This window comes from Pseudochaenichthys georgianus, chromosome 11 (assembly GCF_902827115.2).
Source record: "Pseudochaenichthys georgianus chromosome 11, fPseGeo1.2, whole genome shotgun sequence".
Lineage (NCBI taxonomy): Eukaryota > Metazoa > Chordata > Actinopteri > Perciformes > Channichthyidae > Pseudochaenichthys > Pseudochaenichthys georgianus.
Window position 1 is genome coordinate 28,242,304 of NC_047513.1, and position 12,562 is coordinate 28,254,865.

The 12,562-nt window shown below is 40.2% G+C and overlaps 1 protein-coding gene across 1 annotated transcript; it reads left to right on the forward strand.

The window, feature by feature from the left end:
* The first annotated feature begins 309 nt into the window (after nucleotides 1-309).
* Nucleotides 310-12,123, forward strand: tent5bb (terminal nucleotidyltransferase 5Bb). The gene is made up of 2 exons (XM_034093785.2): nucleotides 310-747; nucleotides 10,465-12,123. Exons 1-2 carry the CDS (start codon nucleotides 580-582, stop codon nucleotides 11,485-11,487), a joined length of 1,191 nt encoding a protein of 396 aa, XP_033949676.1. The 5' UTR covers nucleotides 310-579; the 3' UTR covers nucleotides 11,488-12,123.
* Nucleotides 12,124-12,562: the final 439 nt, after the last annotated feature.

A 12,562-nucleotide genomic window follows, 5' to 3' on the forward strand; every position in this document is an offset into this window, starting at 1 on the left:
ATTTGACCCGAACACCACACAAAGGTTAAAGCAGACGTAACTCTCCTGCTGTGTTTACACAAACACACTTTAAATAGCTCTACTAGACTATGCAACCATCCTCAGTACATAGTTAAAGAGAACTGCACCCCTTAACTAGTAATTACCATATTTCCTAAACTCCTTGAACCTATCATCTGACGCATGGGAAGAATGTGTGTGTGCTCGAATGTGTGTGCGTGTTGGCTGACTGTAGTCTTCTCGAAGCCTTCAATAAATCTATGAGCAGCCAATAGGAAGGCTCCTGTGGATCCGGATCTGGGTAAAAAGCCGGTGTGTGTTCACAGAGAGAGTCAGTGCAGAGGGTGCAGACACACACAGACACACACACTTGCAAACTCAACGGAACTCACTGGAAGTTTGGAGATGTCCGAGAATCCACAAAACTCTCACATCACTTTTGGAGATCTTTGAAAACACAAGAGGAGTTTTTATTTCCCAGCTTTACGCGCAGTTTATCCTCACATCACCGGATCATCAGTAGGGGGGATTGTCTTTTATTCTCGTTTATACACTCTGTGGAGCTCCCGTTCCTGTACCATGTCCTCCGGTGATTCCTCCGGTGATGCCCCGGAGCTGAATCCGAGGGTCAGCGTGCTGTCCTGGGATCAGGTGCGGCGGTTGGACTCCATCCTGGGGGAGAGCATCCCGATCCACGGCCGCGGGAACTTCCCCACTCTGTCCGTGCAGCCCCGGCACATCGTCCAGGTGAGACCTCCAGCAAATACAAAATAGGTTGTCACTAGTGGCGGATTGGGGTATAACATGACTTTTTGCATAACCAATACGTTTAATATAACAAATATAAAATAAAGTCTCAAGGTTGTCACTTTTGGTGGAGTAGGGGAATACAACGTGTCTTTTTTTGCAAGAAGTAACCCTTTAAGTTAAATCAGCCCTACAATTTATCATACACTTCTTGTACTATGCTACTCCCTGGATGGACTTGTAATATAATGCTGGATTCAGTATACAGAATATGTTATATTCAAACAATAATAGGTGTGATATAAGTTTATTTGAACACATATATGGTTGTCACTAGTGGTGGAGTAGGGGAATGAAAACTGGGAAGAACATGTTTTATTTTTGCAATAAATAATGCAATTTTCTTAGTTTTATGTACTTAATAGTGTTTTATTACCTTTAGCTGCCTCCATAACAAGTTTATAATCACAAATATAAAATACGTTTGGTCTAGTGGGGGAGTAGGGGAATAAAAACGTAGGGAAATGTGACTTTTTGGGCAAGAAATAACGCCAATTGTATTAGTTTTCTAAACTAACTGTAGTTGTTCTTATCATTTCCAGCTGCCTCATAATACGTTTATTATAACAAATATCAGAATCAGGTTGATTGCCAAGTAGGTTATCACATACAAGGAATTTGCCTTGGTTTACATCATATTAAGTTTAATATAACACACATAAAATATAGATGTCACCAGCGGTGGAGTAAGGGAATAAAAACTTGGCATGAAATCCATTTTTTTGCAAGAACAAATGCACATTTATTAAATCAGCCCTTCTCTACTCTTCTCCTACTATGCCACGAGATATAAGATTGTAATATAATGCTGGATTTAGTAGACTATATTATATATTTTTTTCTATTTTTCCTGGCATGCCGAAGTTTAATTTTGAGTGTAAATGTGTGTTATGATCTCTATGGTTATGATATAAGATAATACTATACAAAACGTGATTTTGCTTGACTTCTAGAAAACAATTGTATTACATGTATACATGAGAAAACTCCAGTAAATCCACTTGTTGCTCTATAATTAACACCCTCTTGCGTCTCTCTTATGTATTGACATATATATTTCCATTTTCTTTTTTACATTTGTGGATTAGTGGCAGAGTTTATTAAAATATATTTAATCCCTACATTTCATGCAGACATAACAGTGGGGATGATCTAACGCCATGACTGCTCTTTTCCACTAGCTCACTAACTAATGCTCCTGAAGTCATTTTTCTATTCACAGCTGGAGTGAAAATGAGCGAGAGATAATGACGGTATGAAACATTAAGGAACATATTGGCTTTTACTGGACATTTACATGTATTTTCCTGTAATCCAGGTTCACATTTTCACCACAATGATTCATACTTTCTGTGGGGAGGACAGACCCTCACACACACAACATTTCAGGGACGTCTATAATTAAAGGGGCCCCCTATCATCAAGCTCATGTCTTTCCTTAAGCCCAAAAGACCCCAAAGATTTGTTACATTTCCTGTCATAAATTCAGTCCTGTTTAAGTGCTTACATTGCAGCATGTTGAATGAGGCTTTCATTTAAGTCCAAAGACACACATTAAGGTAATCCAACATTTGTTTTCTGCACAGCCTGGGGATTATACATTTAAGAAAACATGTTTCTTGTTTGAAAGTTGATATAATATTGATTTAAATTGAACAAACTACAAAAACCTAGTCAGTTTCAGCATGGCTGCCTTCATTATGATTCACCCTCCGTCTGAAACTAGAGCCCAGTCTGCTCTGATTGGTTTGCTGGCCCTCTCTGTTGTGATTGGCCAACCGCTTAGAGATGTCCCGCCCCTTAGCCTATCACGTACAACATGTTGGAGCGCTAGCCAATAGAAGCTCAAGTGTTACGTAGTGATGTCACAAACCTATATAACACACTACAAGAGAGGGAAATCCCAAAAAGCAGAATAGGGCCTCTTTAATACTTTAGATTTAGATTATTCAATCCTTATGAATGCACAATACAAATCTAAAATGTAATTCGAATATGTATATAACAATAAGAAGTTAAAGTAAAATATAGTGCATTTGCTAATAAGAGAAGGCTGTAGGTAAATGAAAAATGGTAGCACAACAAAATGCGTAATCACAAGGCACCTGTAAATATAAAGTAATCTGAAAAGTCACATTGCATAGATTTTTTTTTTTTTGACAGACACAAAAGCAGGCGGCATGTTATCTGTCATGGAGTTTGTCAGGCTGCTTTCAAGCCTCTGCACGTTGATTTTCATACCATATGGGCCATGAGGGGAAACCGATGGCTGCCTGGGAGGAAGGAAAAACACATTCACTGATCCTAACCACTATGATATGTTTTGGAAAATGGTTGACAGTAATGTGAGGCATTCTTAATTCACGCTTACACATGTGAAACCACCAGTCTGCGCTTTTATAATGTCTTTTTATTTTCAGACAACGCAGCAGACAGAGCTGTCTGTACCTGAGAGGCTCCTTTTGTCACAAACTGGGGGGAAGGTGACCGAGGGAACACACACACACACACACACACACACACACACACACACACACACACACACACACACACACACACACACACACACACACACACACACACACACACACACACACACACACACACACACACACACACACACACACACACACACACACACACACACACACACACACACACACACACACACACACACACACACACACACACACACACACACACACACACACACACACACACACACACACAGTGGGTTTGTCTGAGAGCCACATTTAAATAACATCTGTCTGTGGTCTGCATGTGAGTGAGCCACGGGAGCTGTGGAGGAGACTTTTACTGTTACTGACACCTCTGTACTCTCCATGTAATGTCAAAAAGTCACAGCAGCAATGGGGGAAGTACTAAGATTTACTCAAGTAGTAATACCATAGTGTAGAAATACTCAAATACTCATCAAACAAGTTACTTTACTCAAAGTCGTAAAGCCACATTGTAGAAAAACATTTTGAAATCTTGAGTACTTATATTCATAGTACTTCTTCCACCACATCATGACAAACGCAGATACCTGGTGTGTGTGTGTGTGTTACGTCACCTGTTCAGTGGGTTTGTGTGTGTGGGATGAGATATGGAGGCCACCAGGAGGGGTCGTCTCTAATTCCTCCTCTGCAGGCTATCATATTCAAACTAAATTGTTTTAGCTACTGGAAGAAAGTTCTCCACTTTCCCGGTGGACGGCGGAGATTTGAGTCAGAATGGTGGATTAGTGCCTGCAATAACACGGAGGGTCAGGTTGACGGCCTATCACTGTGGAAAATGAGGAGACTGTAAACCAACTCCTCACTGCGCTATTGTTGAGACTGAACATGAAGACACCACATGCTCCCAAAGCTCCCCCGAGGAGCCAATGCTCAGTTTAGACTGCTGGGTAGTAAAACAAAATAGTTGGCAGTTTGATCGCAAGTTATAATTTTTGCACATTTGAATGCTTCTCATAAATTAAACAGTGTAGGTGGAACTGATGGAATCTCTTTGACTGGTTGGACCATTGATGAAGTTGGATAATTTGTAATGGCAAAATGGCTTATCGCCGCTCATACTTTAGCACATTTTCAAAATAGTAACAATTCAGGAAAGCAAGTCAATTTTTCTCTGGGATTGTTGTGGATCAGCACTAGTGGTTTAGTTTCAGGCTGGATCATTGAACCGGTAGAACTTCGATTGGCGAATTGTTGTGTACATCCGTCTTTTTGGGTGATTTTGGGTGTATATACTGTACATCGCCAAATCCTAGTGAGTTTAGTTATGAAAGCTTAAACCAATGGGTATTTATGATCTATGGTTAATATATGAAATGTATAAGACCAATACAACATTACATTTAAATGGTTCAGTATGGCCACTTGGAGAGCACAAGCTACACCCTTACACCAAGTTTCATTAAAATTAGGCCGGTAGTTTTTTCCTGCTGACAAACAACCATCCAAGCAGAAAATAGACATAAGTTCCCTGGAGGAGGTAATTAGACGTCAGTAAGTCAAGTAGAGGGAGTTGACCTTTAAACATTTTGGCTAAGTTCAATTTTGTAGGATAAAATCTACTGTTAGAGACACAGATTGTACTACACTGTACTTTCCAATGTGTGATATAGTTAAAGTTATTTTCATTTTGGCTGCATGGGCGTAAAGCAAGATAGTGAATAGCTTGTTTTTACTATTTAATCACAAGGCGCTATCACAGGAAATAAGGATGACTTTTCATACCATAGCTTTCACTGCCACAGGTTTGTATCTTACACGGCTGGCTCCAGGATCTGATACAACTAATTTAAAGACATTCAAATATCTGTGAACCCTTGAAGCAGATCCTTCGCTGAAAACATCACATGGAGGAGTAACAGCATCACGTTTCAGCCTCACTCTGGTCTGAGAAAAAAGGGGAAGTTACCTCCAAAGTGTGAGACCTTTCAGTATGGCTGAATAGTAGTGATTGACACATTTTAATGATATTTTAAGATATCTGTAAAAACTATTTTGACATGTTACTAATCTATTTGAACCGTATCATATTACCATTGGAACTGCAACTAGTCAAACTTACAATATTGATGTGTCAGCTTTGAATTCAAAGCTGAACTATAGATTTTTTGATCAAGTCAATGGTCAAAGTTGGGAAGTCATTTATTTACAGGTATCTACGATGGACATTTACACTCTTGAGAAAGAAATAGTCCAAATGACCTTATGGATGTGTGGACTTAATGAAACCCATCATTTTATTATTTAGAGAAAATGTTGTTACCAAAATCCACTATGAAGATTAAAACTCTAAATTAATCAATTGTTGATATAAATATTTAACATCTTGACTAATGAGAGATGAATTTTAGATATCTTATGCATAATGCATATGCGGACTTTGAGTCATAACACATCAACATTGGTTCATATATAGTATAGTTATCTGTAATTCAGTTTGAATAGAAGTCAACGGTAACAGTTGAGAAATTCAAGCTACATTGATCCACAATGATGAATATTTCCACCTGTAGGAATGGATTGTCGACTTCTTTAATTATGACTGTGATAAGTCAAAATTAAAATGTGATTATGTTGGTTCGGACTTATAACTACTCAAAAAGCCCTTGATATCTACAATTGCTATTACCGCTACCAATTAAATGACTAGAACTTCCCATATAACCCATTGGAATTTAAGGAGGCTTTTTAAATCTCATAAAAACCCACTGTCTGCCTGTAGAGCTCCTGTATGACTGGCTGGCTCTGGTTAGTTTAGTTATAAAAAGAAAGGTCAGGGTCTCATAATTCCTTATTCTCCGTCTCTGTGTCCTTGGCGGAGGGATCTTCTGACTCACTGTGAGCTCTTATTGGCGTCCTATGCGTCTTTGGGCTGGTAAATGGCTGGGTCATTTCAAACTGCAATAATAAAAACACATCCAGGCCGCAGCTTAAATGAACTACTCAAGGAAACTATTGAGAATGGAGAAGGAAAGTGGACAGACTGCTATGTGTCGCCAAGGCGTTGTCAACACCAGACAGTCTGGTGTGTTTGCGGCTCATTTCACAAGATTTCTGTGACTAAAACGTCAGCGGAAGTGTCTCCCCCTTCAGCCCGGCTCGCCAGATGCTGCTGCGTGATCTGGGAAATGAACCGGCCTGTTTAATGAGTGCTGAAGGATGGGGGATGTGAGCTGGGTTTCCTCATACTCCCCTTTAAGAGACCCCCAGATGGGCCGATTATGGCGTGCCGTTAACTCAGACCAACTGTTTTAAGTGTGAGGTCAGACCAAATACTGCTTTGAGTATATCCCTTACTGCATAGGCGAAAACAATCCACCTTTCTGCACTTTTGACCAGCTAAACTCACATTTTTTCATTGGATTTGGAGTTCATTTGCACTTAAGTCCTTTTCTTTTCTATCACAACTGTAGAATATTATTTGTATATTTTGGTAAATACACACATTTGCTTGTGAGATGAGAAGATTGAAACTCAGTTAATGTTTTTGTGTTCAGTACAGGACAGGAATAGGGTGTTTTGGCCTAGCCTGTGTTAGCATACACATTGTAGGGTAAGCAGCTAGCATGGCTTAGTTTAAATGAGAACATATGCCTTCCAACACCTGTTAAGTACCGAAATTATTCGGTATGGGCCCTTCGGTTCGGTACACGTGTGTAATGTCAAGCTGGCTGCTTAGGTACTAGTACAGTACAGTTAAAATACAGATTATTTCAGTTCATCGAAAATCTGCACCTTAATGTTTATTTTATTTTATTATATTTTATATTTATTTGAGTGAATACATTATTCACAGTTTAATGATAATTAAAAAAAATATATATATATTTTATGTTTTGTGATAATTTGTTCTGCTGTACCGAAAACGTACCGAACCGAACCGTGACCTAAAAACCAAGGTACGTACCGAACCGAGATGTTTGTGAACCGTTACACCCCTAGCTTCTACCCACCATTGTTTGTGAAAAAATTAGGAAATGTAAGAGATTACTAAAGTTTAGGTGAGGCAGAAAATATTTCAACCCAGTCTCACGGCATTTCGTGTTATAGTCACGACATTTAATCTATTGATTCGTGTTCACCAACACAATTTCCCCCTTTTTTTCGTGTCACACAGAACGATTTTAAAAGCAATGTATTTCTATTGGTGGTATAGCGCCATTAAACTGTCATATTCTGCACATTTCTTATACTATCTACATACATAAGAGTATAATTAATGTGTATAATATCAGTTAAAATAAGTGCTTCAACATAGTTAACATTCAAGTACTTTGTCAGGCTTAATATTTATCTGTAGGTATCCCCAAAGCTTTTTTCTTATTTAAAAGAAGACCTTAATCTAAAGTATTATTTAATGTTTAAATAAAGGTTAATTCGTTTGTCTGTTTTGCACATCCTCATATTAATATCTTTGTACATCCTGCACTAAACTGTTTTATTGTAGAGATCATTTATAGTATCCTCTTGATTTTTTATATTCTATATTTCTATCACAGACCTTCTACTTTCCCCCTATGAAAGTATGTACTCTTAATATTTTTTTAATCAAATATAACACATAAAAACAATAATTCAATAACGTGCTTTAACCACTAGGCGGTGCACACAAGGTACACACAGCCATAATAACTGTGTATTATTAGTGTAGGACACTTATGTATGTACAACATCTGAAGATGTGTAGTTTTATTCATGTTTTCACATAAGTTTACAGCATATTGCTATACTATTTCAGACTCAGTATTTACATTCTTACATTCAAAATTAAATCAGTAATATCTTTAAAAACTACAGTCCTTTTCTATCAGCTGTGCACCGTTATGGTGTAAATATAACCTATCTACGAATTAGATCAAATGTAAAAGTCAGCCAAATTAGTGTTGATACTGAAAGGAGACGTATTGTGTGAAGAGAAATTGAAGATGTTGTTTAATTGTTGATATATTTATGATCCACGTCAAGTATTCAGTTTCGGCGGCATTTCTTCCAGTTTTTCCAAAGGTCTTCTGATCAGGGCTCTATAAATAAAGAACTACGGCAGATCTGTAATATGTAATGCAGCCGAACCGTGTATTACAATGCCATTATGTGATGACTTTCAAAGAGAAAAGCAAGAACACTCGGAATAAAGTATTATTTTCTTTTAAAAAAACGTTTTTCGGATTTGATATGGCATGAACACCATATCCCTACATGCATTGCGGCTAAAACATCCAATCAGCGAGCTTAAACCATAGCTGAGGATCTTGGGTAATCAGTTCAGTGGCTGTGTATCGCAATGATGCTACGTCTGTTTCCGGTTATTTTTTATTTTGAAATTCAGTTCCTGACGGACGCCAAAAAAGCCAGAGATTATGGAATTAAACAAATAAATAAAAGCAAGGACAATTGTGTGTTATTGGTGAGTAAATAACAGGGTGTTATTTAGAAAAGAATAACAAATTAGAAGGAAAAAAAGATTACAAAAAATACAGATTTCAGTATCCTGAGGCTCTGAGCCCCATTTCTTTTTCAGACGTGTTGCAGGCACGAAACATACTACCAATAGAAATACATTGCTTTTAAAATCGTTCTGTGTGACACGAAAAAAAGGGGGAAATCGTGTTGGTGAACACGAATCAATAGATTAAATGTCGTGACTATAACATGAAATACCGTGAGACTGGGTTAAATATTTGTGACATAAAATAATAACTTCCTTGTCTTACTTCTTTTATTCTTCCTGCATTTTTATGGCTTGAGTTTGTAAGTCAAGCTTAAAACAACAAAATATACCAGACAATCCAGAGTGTTTTATGAAGACATGTTAGTGTTGCATTACAATTGGCACAAGGATTTCCCTTTGTAGCAGCCAAGTGTTGAAGCGTTATTAAAAAGGGATTTGTCGGATTAAGTTTACACCTTGCATTTTCAAATCTTAGCGTCTAAAATACATTCTAATAGGATTACCCTGCTGAGTACATTGATAGCTGGCAGCACAATAACATATCCCTATGGCTAAGTAAGAGTTTCATAACCCACAGCTGTGCTTTGGATTTCTTCAGATTTGGCCTTACGATGTTTTTCTCTTCTTATGAATGATGCGACAGACGGGAAGCATAAACATTTCAGCTGGCTGTAGCTCAAACGTTTTCCCAAGGGTTTCCCAGTGCACCGTAGAGTGTGTTCCGATAACGTGTTAAACCTTGCAGAAAACACCTTGTCTCAATTTTGTCATAGGGCACACGTTTAAAAGCTCACAGCTGAAATTGTATTTCTTTATGTTTAAAGTCTCCTGCAGCAGACAAGCACTGACTTGCAATTTCCCACAGCTTATCTCTGTCATGCTGATGTTGCTTTTACCTCATCTGCAGAGATAAGTGCGCCAAATCAGATATGCAACTCTTTTGTGGTGTACTGTGCAGTGTGTAGGGAATTGTCACTCAAGGATTAGCTATGGTTAATTACCTCATACTCATCCTGACAGCCTTTAAGTAGATGCTTTGTTATCAAACTCATACTGAAAGCCTGCCGGGAATCACTCACACGCTCCTCCTGACAGATACATGGTTTATCTTTCCTAAAGACGAGTGTAAATACTTCCTTATTTATTGATAACACACTTTTGAAGTTGTAACTTCATTTCGTTTTTTAGACGTTTAATGTTCTCTTTCGTTTGTTCTACCAGCACATTTCAGGAATTACATTTCCACGAAAGTGTATTGACTTGAACTTTCGCAATAAAGTTAGCAGTGTGTTCATGACTCATAAGGGGGAGGCGTGTGGTGCAGTGGGTTAGTGCGTTGGTGTTGGGATCAGGGGGGCACAGGTTCAAACCCCACTGCAGTCAGCATGTCGTTGTGTCCCTGAGACACTTCACCCCAAATTGCTCCTGTGGGGATTGTCCACAGTGTCGCTTTGGATACAAGCGTCTAACAAGTAACATGTAATCATTCTGCCTTCATTCAATCGGATTGATCCCCCCTCAGGGTTCGTATGATAAAACGACAGCACTTAGGATCTTTTTTATTTGGAGCAGCAAGGAGAAAGCGCCTCTCTTTTTGCATGTACATACTCGTATGTTCTGTACGCTACTTGTGATTCTTGTCTTTTTATGGATATCCATCGCTGAGCTTTCCCTCTGTCTGTGTTTCAGGTGGTCAGGGCTCGATTGGAGGAGCGAGGCGTTGGGGTTTGTGACGTTAAGCTGAACGGCTCAGCAGCCAGCCACGTGCTGCACGAGGACAACGGCCTCGGCTACAAAGACCTGGACCTGATCTTTGGCCTGAAGCTGACTGATGACAAAACCTTCCGGGTGGTGAAGGACGTGGTGCTTGACTGCCTGGTGGATTTCTTGCCAGAAGGCGTGTGCAGGGAGCGAATCACAGCCCTCGCCCTGAAGGAAGCTTACGTGCAGAAACTGGTGAAAGTTTGCAACGACACGGACCGCTGGAGCCTCATCTCGCTGTCCAACAACTCCGGCAAGAACGTGGAGCTGAAGTTCGTGGACTCCCTGAGAAGGCAGTTTGAATTCAGCGTCGACTCCTTCCAGATCACGTTGGACTCGCTGCTGCTCTTCGACCGCTGCTCGGAGACGGCCATGTCCGAGACCTTCCACCCGACGGTGCAGGGCGAGAGCATGTACGGAGACTTTGATGAGGCTCTGGGTCACCTTTACTCCAGGACTATTGCCACCCGCAGCCCAGAAGAGATCCGAGGCGGCGGGCTGCTGAAGTACTGCCACCTGCTGACGCGTGGCTTCAGACCGGACTCCGAGACTCAGATGAAACAGATGCAGCGCTACATGTGCTCCCGCTTCTTCATCGACTTCCCAGACATATGCGTGCAGCAGCGGAAACTGGAGGGCTATCTGCAGAACCACTTCGTCGGCATGGAGCACAAGCGCTACGAGTGCCTGGTGACGCTGCGGCGCGTGGTGGACGAGAGCACCGTGTGTCTGATGGGCCACGAGCGCCGACAGACGCTGGCACTCATTTCCGCGCTGGCTTTGCGTGTAATGGCCGAACAGATAGCAATCCCCGCTCTGTCCAACATCACCTGCTACTACCAGCCTGCCCCCTATGTCAGAGACGTCAACTTCAGCAATTATTACGTGGCACAGGTCCAGTCACCCATGCTTACGTGCAACTCTTATCGAACATGGCTTCCTTGCAGTTGAGCAATGACTTTTAGGGTGTGATTTAAGCAAGCTTCCCATTTTAACTTTACGTTGATGTACGCTGAGCATTCACACGAGAGCTCTGTGCCTCATTAGCAATGTGGCTATTTTTGGTTGCGGGCCCATCATGGACAAAAAGGAATTCATTTACTTTTTGTTTGCCAAATATTATATCAAAACCATTCCACTAAGTTATGTTGATTCACAATGCTGTTAAACATTTGGAATCCAATTCGAGCCATTACCATTTTTATTCTGTTATCTTTTTATAACCAAGGTGGAAAAAAAGATGAAGGGCTGTTCTGTGACGGAGGAACTTTTCCAGTTCGTTGTCTGATAGGGACTTGCATTGGGTCTTTTAATGAAATGTATATAAGTTGTACGAAACCAGAAAGCTGTTTTTGTTCTGTCTGTGGTTTCAGCTGACCTGATTGAAAGGGAAAGGACCAAAGAAATACTTTTCTTGTGTAGCATGACAAACGTGGATCCAAGTGCCTGAAACTGACCAACTGTCTTCATTGTGTTTGCTCTGTAAGAACTGTTTTTGAAACTTTTTTCATGCAGGTTATTTTACATTTCTATATCCAGGGTCAGGGTATTTGTTTTTAAATCATTAAAAAAAATCTAAAATGGAAAGATGTGGTTCATTTGTCTTTCTTTGAGCCTTTCTAAGAACTTCACAGAGGGAAGATAAGGACACACTGTCTAACTATGCACCGGTTGACTCAAACTAGATGTGCCTCATGAAAGCACTTTCTATCTCTATTCTCGGCGTCTCGGTTTCTGTTTCTAAAGATCTCTCTTCGTCTATCTTTCACTATCTGTCTTGATCGCACACAACTCCTCAGTGTGTTGTCTGTTCTCTATCAGCCAGACGCTCACGGCCTTGACACAAACACTCACTTGTTCAAACTCTGTATCGCCCCCCCTTTTCCCAGAAATGGAATCCCCTGAGCCCCCAGCCTATACATTAGCCATTTCCTTCCACTTGTGCATCCGACAAGGGGTTTCCTTGGCTTCGAGAAAGGGGAGCTCGCTGTTGCTTGTCTTGGATGAGTTGAGCTCAGGGGGGCAG

Excerpts from the sequence above, each read along its gene's own strand:
- tent5bb (XM_034093785.2), top strand. The coding sequence starts at position 580 with ATGTCCTCCGGTGATTCCTCCGGTGATGCCCCGGAGCTGAATCCGAGG. Across the intron at positions 748-10,464 it reads AGCCCCGGCACATCGTCCAG|GTGGTCAGGGCTCGATTGGA; the intron begins GTGAGACCTCCA and ends TCTGTGTTTCAG.